The sequence below is a fragment of the Euprymna scolopes genome, chromosome 7 (genome assembly GCF_053919585.1).
Source record: "Euprymna scolopes isolate OS-2025 chromosome 7, ASM5391958v1, whole genome shotgun sequence".
NCBI classification, from domain to species: domain Eukaryota; kingdom Metazoa; phylum Mollusca; class Cephalopoda; order Sepiida; family Sepiolidae; genus Euprymna; species Euprymna scolopes.
Window position 1 is genome coordinate 104249186 of NC_136488.1, and position 19893 is coordinate 104269078.

Below are 19893 nucleotides of genomic sequence, written 5' to 3' on the forward strand. Positions count from 1 at the left end.
CTGGGGGTCAAACTGGTCCAGCATGTACCTGCACGAATTCAGAATTCGTACAGTTCTAACAAGAATATATCGACGAGCACATCCGGACACTCACCGATCCACGAGTTGGCCATCGGTCAGTATCTGCTCAACAATAAATTGTGTGAAGATACCTATTCGGATAGTTGGTTTCGTAACGTACAAAAGGCTCGCTTTAAACACCAAATATTACTGAATATTTTAGAGTCGTTGTGTGTTATGATGTGTAAACCCTCGCTCTGTAGGCAGAAAGAGCTCTAATATATATACATATTTTTATACTTGTATGAATTTGTATATATATGTATATATATATATATATATGTGTGTGTGTGTTGTGTGTTCGTGTATGTTTGTATATATATATATATATATATATATATATATATATATATATATATATATTATTTGCCCACATTCCGTCGATATTATGCTTATTTTTTATTCTTTTTTTTAATACTCTGATAGCGGCGGCAATTTTTTACCCCTATTTTTCAATTTTCCCCGCCTCATGCTTGAAATAATTAATTTTAGACGACAATTACTAATATTTTCGTTTTTAATTGTATTTGCCGATGGTTTTTCTTGATAATGTATCGGTCGAAAGACGTCTCGGGGTTTAGTTTAATAGCTTCTCTTTTTTCTTTTTAATTGCTTACATATCAATTTACTCTTAATTAATTTTTATCAACGACTTTCCCCTCAAATTAAAAAGTTTCCTTTTCAATTGTTTATTTATCAATTTACTCTTAGATAATTTTTATCAACGACTTTCCCCTCAAATTAAAAAACATATATTTTTATGTGATTATTTTTCCAACTCAGTATGACTCCAGATATCTTGTTTAAAGATATATAATAAAAACTTTTCAACGGTTGGAAAATGATGACACGATATGAATTCAAATAATTAAACAGGTTATCATTGTAAATTGAACTCTGTAGTATAACTTTATATAACACGATAAACATTAAATAAACGAGAGAATTTATCTGATGATACAAATTAGAATGCAACTAGATAGCAAATGTCAGTTTTTTCAATGGAATATGTTTGTTTTGTTTTGCTTGTTTATTTACCCGTTCCCCCAAAGTGTAACGTTAGTGATACTAATGAGCCGTTTTAACTTGAGATTAGAACCCTTTCAACCTGTTGATTGTCTATTGTTTTTCGTTAACGCGCTGTTAACGAGAAGTCTTAATAGGTAGTGACCTCTCTCTCACTCTTTTTCTCTCTACTTTTTTGTACTTATTTTCCTGCTGCTGTTAATTTGTAGGTACTGAAGATATAACAACTGACGTTTCTCTGTCTTCCTGCTTCGTATGGTTAGTTAATCTATAATATAAATCTCACCTGTCTGTTTAAATATATGCATGCATGTATGTATTTCTGCCTAAAACTTTCGACAGAGGCTACGAATTTTCACGAGATCAATATCGTTTCCAGCCCGACCCTTCGGACGACAAATATCGAAAATTTGGCTAAACAGATTAATTCCATCATCCTCAACTGGGCACTTTTCTACAGTGAGGGGTCGCTTTTTTCGCCGATATTTTCGAAATTCATCCTCTCTTTTCGATTGACTAGCCTTAATTCATCACTTCCGGTTTGACGATGGGTGCAACGACAAAGACGTCACGTTTTTGTTTTTCCGCGCTCTAGTAACAAATAAAAGAAACGCTCTTTCATATTTTATATTTTTAGCTGCATACTTGATAAGCATCTCATTATCGACTTCCAGGGTAGAGGGCGGGGGTGGACGAAGTTAGAGTTTTGAAAGGTACTCAAAGGCAGAAAGAGAGAGATTTGCTGCTTTTAAAGCTACGTATCACATCTGACTTCTTCCACGATTTTCAACAAAGCCGAAGAAATTACCACACGATAAATGATTTGAAGTATCTATTCAAAAATACTAACGCAACTCATATTAAATTGGTTTCTCCAAGAAAATTTTGATTCAAACTATTTCTTTATAATAAAAAAAACTATATGAAAGAATTTAAAACCAAAATAATAATAATAATAATAATAATATATGTGTGCGCGCGCGTGCGCATTTTGATCACTGAAATAGGCTCCTTTTTCATTGGTTCAGCACACCGTATGTGAAATAATAAACTAGTGCTAGCGTATAAACGTAATGTTCGTTGTTTAAAAAGAATGGAGCTTCAGGTATTTGACAGTATTTATCGTTGTGATTTTACATATCTCAGCAATAAACAAATGTTGTAAATTATAAAAGCCAACTATCGTCTAGAAGGTCACATTTCTGTTCTAGCTAAATGTATTAAATAAATAAATAAATAAATAAATTGCTAATCGGATTTAAGGGCTATGATACAGCGAAACAGTTTGACTGTGTATATATTTAAAAACTAAGCATTGCAGTTTTTGTAAATGAACCAGGGCTATACCCGCCTAAACTTCTCAGCATCCTAAGAAACAAAGACAAGCCGAAAAATAGAAACCTACAGTGTACATCACTTGTGAACGAGTGGTGTCTTGCTTTTAGTTGCCCCTGTTATTTATTTACAACAAGGCATAATGTAATTGTTATTTAATTTTTACACTATGGAGATTATTTATTTATTTTATGTATTTACAAATAGACTTAATAGCTTAAAATGAAATTATATATATGCATATATATATAATATTGAATAAACAGATAAACCTGTGTTAGAACACATTAAAAATGCGAAATATTTTATTAAAAGAAAGAAGGAAAATACGATTCAATTTCTTTCTTTTTTCTTTTTTAAAGTTGAAATATTTCTGATACATTTCGTGCTTAGAGTGCCATTAATTTTTATAAAGAGCATGACATATTTAATGACAACGATATGTCGTTATCCACAAACTGTTTCCTGGTATCACTGCACTTCAGTCTAGCGTGATATGTTAGTGCTTTAGGAAATTTCGATATTTTTCGGCTTCATCATAGGCAAAACGGAAAATAGTACTAACTACAGTGTTTATTGACATAATACCAATAGCCATATATCTATATCTATATCAATATATATATATATGTGTGTGTGTGTGTGTGTGTTTATATATATATATATATATACAGATATATATATATATATATATATATATATATATATATATATATATATATATATATATATATTGTGTGTGTGATTTTGATTGTTCATGCTTCTCCTTTTGGGTTTCTGGAAAGAGATTTATTCATAAAAAAATTAAAATTAGATTCCAAAAAGTTCGGTTATAAAATGTCTTATTTTTTTACTTTTTATAGGTTTAGTGAAAATGTCGGCTATATTATTCTCAGGCGTCACATAAGTAAGAGTAATAGATTTTTTACTTATTTCATCCCTTATAAAATGATATCTGATATAAATATGCTTCGACCTTTGATGAATCATAAAATTATTTGTTAATAAGATACTGCTCTGATTATCACAATGAATTACTATAGGTTTTTTTACTTAGATCTGGTTTTAAAATAGATTTTAGAAGGGTGCTCAGAAAAATTGCCTCCTGCGCGGAATGAGTAAGAGCCACATATTCTGCTTCAAAAGTAGAAAGGCCAACAATTTGTTGCTTTTTAGTTTTCTAAGAGGTCCAGTCTTTGATAGTCTAAAACAATACCCCGCTATACTCTTTCTATCCTCAGAGTTAGCCCAATCTGAATCCGAAAAGCCTTCTAAATTTAGAGGATATGTAGATTTTTTTAAAGCTTAAGGATTTTTCCTTGGTTCCTTTTAGGTAACAAATGATTTGTTTGCACGATTAAGGTCTTTAATTGTCGGTTTCGATAAGTTTTGAGATAGCTTTGTTACAGTGTAAAATATGTCAGGCCTTGTTGCGGTCATCAAGTAGATGAGGCTCCTTACCATTTCCCTGTATATTCGGTTATCTATGAATTTTGTGTCGGTCCCTATATTTTTATTTCTGTCCATTTCGACGGGAGTTGAACGCGGCTTACAATATTGCATTTCGAACTTGAGCAGAATTTTTTCAATGTATCGTGATTGGTTCATAGTTATAGTTTCATTTTTACAGGTAAATTTTATACCGAGAAACCATGACAGTCGTCAAAGATCGGCCATTTTAATTTTTTTATTTAATTCATTTTTAACATCTTTTAAAGTATTCTCACAGTTTGAGGCGAGTAATATATCGTCAACCCAAAAAAACAAAATCAACAATTTATTACCTACATTTTTGGTATACATGCACGCCTCTACGGGACATTGTTTGAATTCCTGTTCTATTAAATAATTATGGAGTGTTAAATTCTAATTTTGTGCACTTTGTTTTAGTCCATATTATGATTTATTTAATTTCCACAATTTTTATTTTTCATTTTAAATCCCTCTGGAGGGTGAATGTAGATTTCACAGTCAATCGGAGCATTTAAATAAGCATTTTTTACATCCATTTGATGTATTTTTAAATTGTATTGAGTGGCAAGTTGTAATACAATTCTAATTGTCGTTAAATTTGTCGTTGCTGAAAATGTTGCACAATATTCCACTCCAGAAATTTGTGAGAAGCCTTTTGCCACAAATCTTGCTTTAAAAGTTTAATTGCCAGAAGCTGTGATTTTTTTTGGAAAAAAACTAGCGTGAAGAAATTTTTATCTGTTGGTTTTGCCACTATTTCGTATGTGTTATTTTCAGATAAAGCTTTCAATTCGGATACCATAGCTTGTTCCCATTCTTGGTAATTTTCTGAATTAATCGCCTCATTATAACTTTCCGGTGCGCTGTTCAACGAATAACAGTAATCCACGCCGTAATCTTGTATCTTTTAAATTTATAAGAAGTCTGGCCTTTTTCGCTCCCTTATTGAGTATCGACGTGTCTGGTTATTATTAGGGCATTTTTTAGAATACAGTTACAGATTTCGCCTTTATTATTTTTTAGGGATATTTTAGCATCGCCTCTTTTCAAGACTATATCATTTACTTGACTACCGTCGGCAAGTTCGACAAAATGACTTTGAGGATTAAAGTTTGAATCAAAATTAATAAAATCAGATTCCTTGGTGATAACGTGCGCTCTAGCACCACAGTCTACAAGGAGCTTTGTACCGTTTGTGGTATTGTCAAAGTTACATGTGAATAGAAATGTATGTTCTTCCTCAAAGTTTTCAACGTTTTTTACGGAGTCCATTTTAGAGCGTTTTTCTACCGATATTGGAAACTTTTGTGGTTGGATTGTCCACAATTATAGCAGATAATTTTATTTTTTTTCTTGGGAAAATTACTTTTGGAGAATACGTTGCTGTGAGGTGCGTAATTTGGTGGTGTCTGCTTTCGAGAAGCATTTTTGAACTTCATAATATTGCTGGAGTTATTATTGTCCATGAGCATACGATTAGTCTCTTCGTAACTGCGCAATGCCACTTTAAATTCGCTGAAATTTATGGGTGTGTCTTTCTGAGTTATAACAGTTGTGAATGGTTTAAAATCGGCTGGAAGTCCCTTGATAGTCATTGATATCAACAAGCTATCGCTTATTATTTCACCTGAGAGTTTTAAGGCATTGGCGGTTGTTTCTGCCCTTATAACGTAGTCGGTAATCGTTTCATCCTCGTTACGTCTCAGAGACGTTAATTCTGTATATAGGGATATTATTTTCGGTTTCCCTTTTGATAAATAATGTTCTCGTAATATGTTCAATGCTTTCCTCCCATCATCCAATGTGTCTCTTATAATCAGAGACAGACTTCTATCGTCTAAACATTGAATCAGTTCTGCAAAAACAGTCGCGTTCTTTTCGAAAAATTCGGGGTCGTTTGGATTCTCTGTTGGAGATTGTATGACTTTGTGTAGTTTTCGAATCCTTAGATATCCCAGAAATTTTACCTGCCACAATTCGAATTTAGATTCCGATCCGTCAAAGAAAAGACGGTGGCTGGGCGCATAACCTGTTAAGTTTTGAGACATTGTGTTGAACAAAGATGGCGGCGTAGTTCAGATCAGTAACCAAGATGGCGGCCAAGAATTAAATTCGGTCCGTAACGTAGTTAACCTCTTAAGTTCTGAGATATTGTGTTGAACAAAGATGGCGGTGTACTTCAGATCAGTAACCAAGATGGCGGCCAAGAATTAAATGCGGCCCGTGACGTAGTAAACGGCGAACTGATTGAATCCAAAATTCGACAATTTTTTATAATTTATTTTGGGACGTTTTCATTGGTTGTTTAGCACAGCCGTTGGTTATAAAAATGATTGGCGAATCCATTCGTCTCATACCCCCATTAGTTCGTCTGATGAGGATGTGTCTCCTAGCGGCTTCGGCTGCAGGGAGACAGGGTAGTACATGTCAAGGATTCGTCACTTGACACTCAGCCCAACAGGTGAGGGGCCGGGAACCGGCCCAGCACCTGTTGGACTGAGGTACATCGCCTGGGTAATACCTAGAAGGTCCACCCTCCCAGGCCTTGCCACTGGGATTTCCGGTGGAGTAAGTTGGTTGCTTACTGCCTGAGGCGCCCCGACCGGGGAATGCCGACGGGGTTACTCAGGCAATTTTTAAAATTGCAGGAGTGCCCCTCCTTTAGGGGAGCCTGTGGGGTTCCCACTTTCCGGCCTTGTGCCACATAATGCTGAGGTGGGCAGCATTTAAATAACTACCCCCATTAGTTCGTCTGATGGGGATGTGTCTCCTAGCGGCTTCGGCTGCATGGAGACAGGGTAGTACATGTCAAGGATTCGTCACTTGACACTCAGCCCAACAGGTGAGGGGCCGGGAACCGGCCCAGCACCTGTTGGACTGAGGTACACCGCCTGGGTAATACCTAGGAGGTCCACCCTCCCAGGCCTTGCCACCGGGCTTTCCGGTGGGGCAAGTTTATTGCTTGCTGCCTGAGGCGCCCCGACCGGGGAATGCCGACGGGGTTACTCAGGCAATTTTTAAAATTGCAGGAGTGCCCCTCCTTTAGGGGAGCCTGCGGTGTTCCCACTTTCCGGCCTTGTGCCACATAATGCTGAGGTGGGCAGCATTTTAATAAATACCCCCATTAGTTCGTCTGATGGGGATGTGTCTCCTAGCGGCTTCGGCTGCAGGGAGACAGGGTAGTAGTACCAGTCAAGGATTCGTCACTTGACACTCAGTCCAACAGGTGAGGGGCCGGGAACCGATCCAGTACCTGTTGGACTGAGGTACGCCGCCTGGGTAATACCTAGAAGGTCCACCCTCCCAGGCCTTGCCACTGGGATTTCCGGTGGAGTAAGTTGGTTGCTTACTGCCTGAGGCGCCCCGACCGGGGAATGCCGACGGGGTTACTCAGGCAATTTTTAAAATTGCAGGAGTGTCCCTCCTTTAGGGGAGCCTGCTGGATCCCCACTTTCCGGCCTTGTGCCACATTTTGCCGAGGTGGGCGGCAAATAAATAACTACCCCTATTAGGAGTCAAAAACATTTTACAAGTACTAACTACAGTGTTTATTGACATAATATTAGTAGCTATATATCTATATCTATATCAATATATATATATATGTGTGTGTGTGTGTGTGTGTGTGTGTGTTTATATATATATACATATATATGTATGTTACTATATGCATGCATGTATATGTATGTTTATATATATGTTTGTATATACATGCATCTATATAATAAAAACACGCACACACACACAAGTACACACACACACATATAAAATATATATATATATATATATATATATATATATATATATATAGTGTGAGTGATTACTGCCATTAACATATGTCTTGCAACCTGAGCAGTGACAGCCCCTTTCTGATTTTCATTTGAGTCACTCGTAAATCATTAGCATTGTGTTTACATTATACATATTATCTTTCAGGTCTGGCACTAAGGTTTGCTTTTTTTCCTGTCCAGTGATAAGTATTCCCATCGATAACATCCACATGATGTTCACTAAAGGCCATATGGCACTTCATCTAGGCGAGGTCGACTGAGGAGATATAAAATCACAGACAAGTAACTGCAGCTTTCTTCTCAACGGCGAAATAATTGTTTCTCGTTTTTCTGTATTGAAGTTGACATTGCATGGATCTAAATTCATTAGAGTTTTTGCGTAAACATGCGTCCATATTTAACTTAGGACTGGATATACACGAGCCTAACTGAATAATTTCCATTATGACGTTGAATTAGATATAGGTTGCTTCAGAATAAATACTGTTTTAGTAGTACATCTTATATATAAAGTAAATGAAATCTTATTTTATTTTATGGAATGGTATATCTTTCTTTATAAAAGTTGAACACGCAAAGCTGCTCCGTTGGTAATTCAGGGTAATAATTAGTACGTGTTTTCAAAAGCAAACAATTTAATTTTATTCCAATTCACGGATTTTCATATCAAATTCAATCACTCGTTTTCTCTTTGATTACTAACTTCGGTGCCACACCCATACAGATTTAACCCATCTCACCGTAAAGAAATAATGAAGCTACCAACCGAAATCACTGTTCATATTACACCACGCGTGCAGTCACTTCATATTAATCATTATACATACCAGAAATTACATGGTTAATACTTATTTTACAAAATTACGTTTTCAGATTGCAAATAATAGTAAAATACAAAAAATACGTTTTCCCTTTGGCCTTTGTAAAATATACATGATAAAACTATAATTATAACACAGATGCAATGAAATAATTCATCTTGGTAAGTTAAAATAGTTATATGCTTGAAAAAAAAACTTCGTTAAAGCTTTCAAGTTAACAAAAAATGTTTCTACAATGATATAAAAATTGCAAAACTGATACATTGACGTTATTATAGATCTCTCATAACAATTGCAACTCTTTCGCCTGTTTAATGCTATCTGAACGGCTAACACTGTAACTCAACAATGCAATAGTTGCAAGTGGAGTAACTGGCTTGTAATGTTTACGGAAAACGGTCTGGTTGCACTCATACTACAGTTGTATTTCTCGCAGCTAGTATTGCCGTTTTTAATATGTTACTCGGAGTAGCTCATTGTCCAATAAAAGAAGGGGCGTCAGTACTTTTTATAGAATATAGTCATAACGTTACATAGGTCTACATAGGATAGTTACGAGGTCTACAATTCGGACGAGTTCAAAGTAAAGCCTCTAACATAATTATTTCAGTCTCAATCACTGTATATTAGATTTAATATTGGCATATCTTATCCCAAGGGCAGAGATTGGTATTCGACTTCATGTCAAATATCAAACAGCAATAATCTAATCGTTACGGTGCGAGTTTATTGATTCGTTTCATGTTGACAAACATTAGCAAGTTTTTAAAAGTAATATTTAATATAAATCTCAATCGTCGGTTTGTATGTATGTATGTTTTTGTGTATGTTTATGTGTATATTTGTGTGTCTGCCAAAAACTTTCGACAGACGCGATGAATCCTGATCAGTATCGTTTTGGAACTCGATGTCTCGGACGACAAATATCGAAAAACATTAATTCCTTCACGCTCAACTAACCCGATTTACAAGGAGGGATCGTTTTTTTTTTTGCGTCGCTATTTTCGCAAGTCATCGTATCGGTTGGATTGACTACGCTTAATTTCAACGTTCGGAACTTCCGGTCGGACGAGAGACATCGGCTAAGATGTTTTTTTAACCTTTTTTTTTCCTTCGCGTTACGTGTTCGAGCCTGCATACCTACTACCACTTTTTAACACCCATGCCTGCTGTTTTGTTTTGATCCTCCCGCTACTACCTCCACCGCTACTACCACTTTTTTACACTCCCAGGGTTCCTTACTTCACCACCTACACACACCCTGGCAATGGGCACCCCCGCTACTGATGTTTGACCCCCCCTCCGAGTTCCTTACTACACCGCCTAAACTACTGGGCAACGCTGGCCACCCCCGCTAGGTTCTTTATAAGGAGGAACATACATTTGAGCTCCGTCGAAATGGAAATCACAATATGGTAAGAAAGATTAGCAACGTCTCCAGTGAGGAACGAGCCTGCAGAAAAGAGAAGATACCATCACCAACAAATTTCGAAGTCGATATTATTGGACCTTATCAAAACAGGAGAAAGTGGCACTTTCTTAGATGTGGCAGCAGTATTCCATCTTAGGACGTATTTGACTCTTATCATGGCAGAGGATTGCATCCACAGTAAGTGAATTCTTTGAGAAATATTATTTATTTCGACTGAGACGAAATAAGGATTTGCGCGTTGGTGATGAAATTAGAAAATCTTGATTTGACATGTTGACATTTCTAGATATGAAGAGCGATAATCAATGAAATTATGATCGTCAGTGTTCTTCACAGTGCAGCCATTGTGTAATCTGCATAGATGTCAACAAATAATCACAGGATATAATTTGTCAGATAATTAATGAAGACTTGTTCACCACAGAATAGATCCTGGAGCAACGCCAACGCTGTGTGTAGTTTTTTTCTGGCCACTGGCCATCTACAGTTTTATAGACTTACAGTAAAAAAGGATCTGATGGTTTCGAAGATATTGTCAGAATATCACACAGCTAAAATGTTTGCGAAGCAATTTTTGGTCCTAGACACTAATGAAAGTGCCTTTGATCATGTGTTATATATGTTATGATATGAAATTATTGCACTAGAAAAAAACGCAAGAGATTAACTGATTTTATGTGCATTAACTGTTGACCTCGCAAGAAGAAATCCATATTGCTTCTCTCTGCGTAGATTGTTTTTGTTGATAATTTTGTGATTTACTACATATTTATAAAATATACTCATGATGCACAGAAGACTGATAGGTCTATACTCAGATGCAGATGACCGACCAACAATGCTTTTAAATAGTGGACAGAGATGAAAAATATGTTTCTTCTAATCAATGGTAGTTAAATTATATATACACATTCACACATAGACACACGCGCACACGCATACGCACACGCACACATATATAAAGGCGTGGTTGAACTTTTCAAATTTTTTTAATCTATTAATTTTATTCTTCCTTCCTTTATTTTAGGTTTATTTTAAATTGTTAAGAGAAAGAACCAGAAATAGAAAGCTAGACGTTGTATATAATTACGGTGGGAGTGTCGCATAGCATACAGTGATAGAGGGTAAAAATGATAGATAGAACCTTTATAAGAGATAAGTTACTGTGCGAGTTAATTACAAATTACGATAATTAGAACAATTAAAGTAGAAGCTTTCAAAAATATAACTCAATCCAAAATGACACATAAAAAATTGTAGTGGTTTCTGTTATGAAAATATCAAAAAATACAAAATAATTCTTTAACCACAGATTGCCATGACAAAGAATACTCTACCTGAGATCTCATTTTCAAATTTCTCGGCAATTTACAGGCCACATGAATTGGAACAAATACATTGAGGGTATTACCAAGGCAGCTGCAAAGACGGTGGGCTCCTTCTACCGTACTAGAAAATTACTTATATCAGAGATATCCTATATCTTTACAAAGCTACAATTCGCCGATGCATAGGATATTGTTGTCACATATTGGCTGACAAAAAAGGGTCTCAAATCTGATTGGTCACGCACTGTCGACTAAGCTCCAACCTCTGTCTCATCACCGCAATGTCACATACCTGTGCCTATTATACAAGTATTTTTTATGGAATGTTCTCTGATGAACTAATAGCACTTGGCTCTCTTGACGTATTTAATTTCAACTAACTCAAAAAACGGCAAAATCCCAACCCTTTCTTGTTGAGGTCTCTAGATGTCGGAAATCCATCTACTCTAATAGTTTATTCACTCGATTTTTGAAATTCCTTCCATGTTTCCTGCTTCCTTGATTGTACTAACCTATTAAATCTAATGTGAACAAACATCGCTCACAACCCCTATAAAACAAGATCCCAAATAGTAGCCTCTCAAGTCAAAGGTTGCATTATGCCTTGTTTGAGGTGAAAAAGAGTAAAAAAAAATATAGGAAAAATTTAAGGCAAACAAACTGTTATTTAAGTAAGCTAACATATTGGATGTGCGGAGTATGTTACACAACCAAAATAATACATGATTATTTCAGACTGACGAAGGAAAATTTCTTCTTTAATATTTAATTATGTTTAAAAAAAATGAATAAAATAGAATCTTCCTAACGAGATTAAAAATGTTATAAGTTCTTTTATTTATTCATGATAAACTTATCGTTTTAACAGGGGAAAGTCACTACACAACCTTAATCGTAACATGACAGTGGCTAATGGTGTGTGGAATCCCCCGGCTCGAACGTTCGACCCTATCTCAGAATACCGAAGGACTTCTCAGTCAACCAGTTCTGCTGACTGGATAGAAGCAACGATTATACGACCCATGGTAAGTAAAAGAGTGTGCAGATATCTCAACAATGGGTGTGCGTGTGAAAAGGCGTTTTAGCTGTTCTCTTTTATATGCAACATTTTAAAAATAGCTATTCAGTGATAAGCATTTATGTTCCTCTTCTGTCGATTGACAAACGTAAGAGGGAATTTCATCTCATTGAAAGTAATCTTTCACTCGCAGTAAACCAGATAAAATCGTGCGTAATGTGCAAAAAGACATTAAAGTTATTACTTTGTTACACACACACACACACACACACACACAAATATATATATATATATATATATATATATATATATATATATATATATATATATATATATATATATATATATAAGTGAGAATGTATGTGAGGACATTTTTCAACCTATAAACTACACGATTTTTTACATACAGACTTGAAATTTGGTATATAGATTATTTAGACATCCGGAAAAAGGGCGACTAAGGAGTCGAAATCAGAAAATTTGGGGCGTGAGAGTCGTCGGATTTTTATCTGTTTTTTGTTTCACAATTGCGAGTGCATGACTAGTCCGCATTACAGACTGGTTATATTAAATATAAATCGGTTTAAAAACACTTAATAAAAAGCGAGTCAGGCTGGCGGAATGGTTATGGTACTTGACATACTGCTTTTAGGTTTTGATTTCGATCTCAACTAGAGTATTATTTTTTTTGCTTAAAAGAAATAGACTGTTTAGAGAAAGCATAACACTCGAATGCAAATGTCGCAGTTTCATTCCGTTGTTGTTATTTCATTCTTTTAAAAGAAATTTAACACTACGTTTAATACCTATATTATAATAAATAAGAATTATGCATTAATTACAATATGATATTTATGCGTAAATATAATATTTATGCGCAAATATAATATGTATCCGTAAATATAATACTTATGGGTAAATATAATATTTATGCGTAAATATAATATGCGTAAATATAATACTTATGCGTAAATATAATATTTATGGTTAAATATATTATCGCTTTTATCGCTTGTAATATTAAACCAAATTAGTGAGATCAATGCTAATATATATATATATATATATATATATATATAATTTAAAGGAGATTAGAACAATAGTCTAAAGAGCTGAGTGTATTTTAATGTAACAGTAAAATTACTAGTTTAATTAAAATACAGGAAATAGAAAGTGCTCGTTGTAATTTAGATATATAATAAGCTCGATAGTTAAATGTCCTAGAGTTAATTCAATATTAAGTAATGTGATTTATAATTTAAAATTTGAAAATCAAATTTTAATTAAATTAAAAATCTGTTTCATAAGAAGGAACAACAAAATCAATTATCTGTACGATCGTTTCGGAAAACAATGCTTTTTATTGTGGTATACATCAAGTTATGTAGAATAATTATATATAGTTTTTTGGTAAGCAAGGTCTCCTCATCAGTTACTAATCAACCCACCATATAATAATCCAACAACAGACCTAACGGAAAATAATCACAACAAGCAAAAGGTAATATATTTTGGTTCCACATCTGGCCTAATAAAACATAGAATTTCAACGCACAAACATTCTTTTAAAAATAACTCTCTGTCAAACCAAACTACTTTATCCAACTATATTTGGCAACTAAAAAACAGCAATATTTCTTTCAACTTAAAATGACAAATAATTGAGACTTTCAAATCATATAAACCAGGAGATAAATTTTGTGCACTATGTACAAAAGAGACCCTAAAAATTTTAAAATATGAAGATATAAAAAGTACAACCAAACTATTAAATTCAAGACAGGAGCTTATGACATGTAGTCATAAACGTTGGTTTAAATTTAATAAATATAAACCACCTTAAATCATTAAAAATTACTTATTAGTAAAAATAGATTACAATTATTAGTATTATTTTTTATTTTTTTATTTTATTTTATTTTTTTTATTTAATAAATTAAGTTAGACTAATTACCTCCCTTACACCCGTCAAATAAATAATAATTAAAGTAAAGAAAACATGACAATTATCTCCCCTTAAAACATGTAATAATAATATTCTCTATATATAAACCGGGGCGTCTTTAAATCAAAAATACGCTAACGGAAACAATTTATTGCACGAGCATCCCCCCTTTTTAAAATTCATCATTCAATAAGATAAAAAGCTATAGCAAAATCTAAATGACTATTTTAACCACAGTTCCTGATTTCAAAAAAAGAAAAATTAAGAGGTAAATATCTCTATATATTTTTAAAGCAAATTTATTATGTAAATTCAAAAATATATATTTTCTACTTATTTCTATCTCTAACCCATATTAATTTTCTTATAAATTTTAAATCCAGACCTTTTATTTCAATTTTTCAGATTTATCTGCCTTACTTTTAATGCTAGGTTTATTTATGGTGTCTTATATATATATATATATATATATATATATATATATATATATATATATATATATATATATATATATATATGTGTGTGTGTGTGTCATGAGTTCGATTCTAACAGCAAATCTTAACTTAATTCATTATAAATTGTTTTAATAGACAGGACAAAAATTATTCGTTCATATCGGTAGATGATTCAAGTTAAAATAAAATGAAAACTATTGTTTTTGTGATTACATATCGATATTAAAAACCAATACAATGGAAGTAAGCGAAAGAAAGGGGAGAAGAGAACAGGGGGGAGGGAGAAAAGAGAGGGACGGAAAGCAACAAAAAAATTTAATTAAAAGTTTGCAAAACTATAAAGATAAGACAATGTATGAGAGGGGAGAAGAAAAGAAAAGAAAGAAGGGAAATAGATAATTGAGCGTGTCAAAAAAGTTTGCTGAGTAATGGATGGTGACATGCACGTGTCACAAAGCCGAAACAGAGCTCAAAGGTCAGCAATCGTCTACGACGACGGTGGTGGGGATGGACAGAAAGAGCTAAGATGCGTCAAGTTCATATGCGAAAACAGATGTTTCTAATATAGCTTATATAAAATCTCTTTGGGTAGGAAAATCATCTATAGATTCTGTTAGGTAGATTTTAGAATTGGAATCGAGTTTAGGGTAGAAAGAGAAATAAATAAAAATAAATAAAATAAGAATAAATGAGTTGTTTGAAAAAAATATAATAAAGTAGGTGCTATCAAGCGGTGATGAGTTTGTCTAGAATTAAGGGGCTGTGAAAATGGTTGGGAATAGGGGTTTTGGATAACAGATAAGTTTAAAAAAGATTAGAGGATAAATTTTGATGTGTGATAGGTGTATATGGGGGAAAAAGGATTAAGTAAATTTTAGTATGATGCAAACACATTATATATATATATGTATATATATATATATATATATATATATATATATATATATATATACAGAGAGAGATAGAGATAGAGAGAGAGAGAGAGAGAATACCCGACAAAAAAAAATATTCCAAAATTCATGATGTTTACCATAGCAAATTTTTAAACTTAACCTAACGTAGGTATAGGTTTTGAATTGAATGTTTTTTAGAAATATAACTGGAATAATAATAATAATAATAATAATAATAATAATAATAATAATAATAATAATAATAATAATAATAATAATAATATAACTGGATTAATAATTGATTATAATAGTCAACAAAACTGAATTATGTATGGTTTTCATTTCAAATCAATTGATTATTTATAATAACCGTAAAGATCAATCGTTTATTTTTTGTAGTTCAGTTTAGTTTCGTATATGCAAACATGTATAATAGTTTATAATTATTGATGTTATTTTCATAAGTATGGATACACAAATTAGACTTAATAAATTTACTAATTATTAAATAGAACATGTTGGAAGAAGAGAAGATTAAAAATTAATGTAGATAGTTAGTACGAATGGGTTTAGTGACTTAGTTTTATAAAATTCAAAACGGCGTAATGGAAACATATTAAAGGTATATACAGCTTCTCTTCCAATTTTCGGATTTTAATCATGTCAAGCCACGCTTCATTTCATTTTGACGGATTGATTGTTGCTATTTCTTCTGATGAGTTAAGAGCATAATAGACTCACTGATTGATATAATAATTAAGTGATTGATTTGGCGCTACGAAACAGATAATGTCAAGAATTGTAAAAGTCAACTGAATTAAAGGAATAAATTATAAGATGGTCAACATCATGAATTTTGGAATATAGTTTTTTGTCATTTATTCTCTATATTGCTCTGTAATTACATTGAGCTTCTTAAATAAGGGTTGGTATATATTATAAGAAATATATTTCTACAGATATATATATATATATATATATATATATATATATATTACCTACGAACCAATATTTCGTTGTTTACGACTTATTAACGTGGCTGAACTTCGCAACATTTGATGTAAGTCCCCTCATTCTTATGCCTGTGGCTCTACCACTGAATCAATTTATGCTAATACTTGAATAAACTTTATTTAGCAAACAACTCTAACTACATGCACACATATGTTTCAGCTGCATCCTGGATTTTAAATTGTACCCTGATGTAGCCTCGCATGCCCATAGCTGTAGATGAAACATATATACATATGTAGCTAGAAATGTTTACATAAATAAAGGTTTAAAGAATGAATATATATATATATATATATATATATATATATATATATATATATATATTCATTCTTTAAACCTTTAATATATATATTAGTGTTGGGATGATTAATCGGAATTGGAATCGGGAATCGTAAAAATCGGAAGATTTGTGGGTATCGGAATCGAAAAATGGATACCTAATTTCCGATGCTAAAACAATTCTTTTAATTATCTTTTTTTTATTTGATTTTGTTTAAATTAAAATCTTCCATCGCAGGTAATAATGATAAAATAATAAATATTTATTGATTTTAAAATATGAGTAAAGCTAAAATCGATAAACCACTCTCCACAAGTGTATTTTGACGTTTAAGGGAGATAACAATTTTATAGTTAAATAATTAGCGATTGATAAAGAATCGGAATCGTAATCGGTCATTGTATCGGAATCGGGAATTTACTTCAGAATCGGTAATTGTATCGGAATCGGGAAAATATTGGAATCGTCTCATCAGTAATATATATATATATATATATATATATATATATATATATATATATATATATATATATATATATATTGATTATTTAATTCTAATTTGTTTTCCTCGTTTTTCTTTTCCATGCAATATATATATATATATATATATATATATATATATATATATATATATATATATATATATATATATTCAAGCACGTCTTATTGAACACGACTGATTTCTTCGTTTTCCCGATTTTATTTGATAACTGTTCAGTTCGCTGAGCGGTCTTTTTTTCGGCTGTGATGTTTTATATTATAGCGCCCAGTAGTTGTCGTTCGGCCATATTCTTTTCAAGCGAATTGAAAAGTTACCAAGCAAAATCGGAAAAAGTATTCAATCGTGTTTAATCAGATGTGCTTGAATAATAACTGCCAATATATATATATATATATATATATATATATATATATATATATATATATATATATATATATATGTAACTATTATTTTTGTTGTCTACATTGTGAGTTCTCTTCATATGTCGTAACTCCAATTTTCAGTGTTATAGTTCACCCTCTCCACAATTCTACCGATGTAGCCGGTGGTTCATTTATATGTTTCTTTGCATGTCATTCGAGCAGTTTACAGAAACGCAAACACTGTTAAAACTGATATGTGAAATTTCTAGGGTGTCTCGAATTTTCGACCTGCTGACGACAGCTGCAGTGTGATCATCGTAACAAATACGATATAGAACGTTCGCATAAGCAATTGGCATTATCATACAGTTTTCCTTTTTCTGTCTGCTCATATTATAAATTAATATATTTGATTATCTGTTAAACAGCATGTACAACCTTTCTGAGTTATTTAATACCGGAACCGAATACTTATAGTAAATTATTCATTGAACACGAATTGATATTTAGCCATAGGTGTAGGTGTTTGCATCTTTCCCGATTGTATTAGCACCTAATCGATCTGAATGGACTTGAACTCTGCGTTCCCAGTGCATCGTCCATGTTTTTATTCATTGCATCAGTTGAATTCACCGTGATCGATCTTTTTAGATTAGATACAGAAATGTGGAATTTCAAGACGGACGTGGTGTATACAAATTATTTATTTCAAAATTATAAATTGCATATTCGAGAGACATACCATATTTTTATTGTCACGTATAAGCATTTGCTGTTTAGAAAAGGCTCTTAAACCCTATTTCAAATGCTTGGCGACTCAGAAAATAAAATAGTTCGGAAAATGGTATCCCTTCTGGAAAGTGTAATGCATAGTTTTTAAATAAATTTCTATTTATCTCTCGTACAAACGAGCACAGTATTGATTTCCTTGCAATATAATCTGACCCACAGTATCTGCTTGGAATTATCAAGGATTTAGGATAAAATCCGCCTGGTCATCGCAGAAAGATTTGTCAGTCCTCTTTTATATTGTCAAAGAATTCGAAATCGGCTTAAAAGAGTACTGGCCAATGTTTCTGAGATTACCAGTCGGATTTATTCTAAAACCAAGAAGACCAGACTGATGAATTCCCGACCGACACTGCAATCTATTTCTTTTTAAATAAAATAATTTATATTCTTATGGAATTTACGTTGTTTTTTCCAACTTGTGATAAAATTGTATATATAGACACACACATACGCACACATATAGTGGTAAGTTTTAAAAATAAATATATGACAATTAAGCTACACAAAATTTTCCGCAGTTCATCCTCGTGAAGATTCGTCAATCTGACAAACCCTTATGAAGATAAAACGTGAAAAATGATGTGTAGCTTAATTGCCATACATATTTTTAAAACTGACGACCTAGCCCTACTCATACACTGTGCACTGTTGAAGTAAATACTGAAAATAGATACATAAAATTTTATGTAGATACATGAACTAGTGATATATATATATATATGTGTGTGTGTGCAAATGGAAATTCAATTAACTTTCTTGAAGTTACATATTTGGATTTTACCGTCATTGGATTATTTATCTTCCACCAGACTATCCATTCATGTGTAATCACCTTTTTCTTCACCATATTCTCTTTGCTTCACTTTTTTGTTATCAAGTAAGATCTTTGACTTACTTTTTATTTCATCAAATACTTTTGTATGCAAAATCCGATCCTGCATTTTGCTAATTCCTACCATCTGATGAGAAGGAAAGTATTTTTTCGAAACTCCGCGGATTAAGGACTATCCACTTATCTAGTGTTTCCTTTTCAGATTAAATATGTTTTTAACTCTTTTGCAAAGTGTTTTTTAACATGTTTTATTAACTGTTTGCTCGTATATATATATACTAGCATTTCAGCCCGACGTTGCCCGGGTGTTTAGATGTGTATGTTGAACAAAAAAAGGTGGTAGTAGGAAGGCAGGCTCGAACCCGTACCGCAAAGAAAGAAAAGAATGGGCTAAAACCTAAAGTTTATGCTGTTACGACCACCGCCAAACCGGAAGCGACATTTTCTTTTTTAAATTAAAGCCAGACAATCTAAAGGAGAGGATAACTTTCAAAAATATCGGCGAAAAAAGTGACGCACCCCTGTAGAAAAGTG

General features: G+C 32.9%; 1 protein-coding gene across 10 annotated transcripts in view; it reads left to right on the forward strand.

The window, feature by feature from the left end:
- Positions 1-19893, forward strand: part of LOC145279872 (cytosolic carboxypeptidase 1-like) — a 657874-nt gene that overhangs the window by 589396 nt on the left and 48585 nt on the right. For 8 of the 10 annotated variants that reach the window (XM_080131321.1, XM_080131320.1, XM_080131319.1 and 5 more), the window contains one exon: positions 12135-12291. The exons of the other annotated variants lie outside the window; for them this stretch is intronic. In XM_080131321.1, coding sequence (XP_079987447.1) covers positions 12135-12291 — 157 coding nt within the window. The remainder of the gene's footprint in view (positions 1-12134; positions 12292-19893) is intronic. 10 annotated transcript variants of the gene reach the window in all.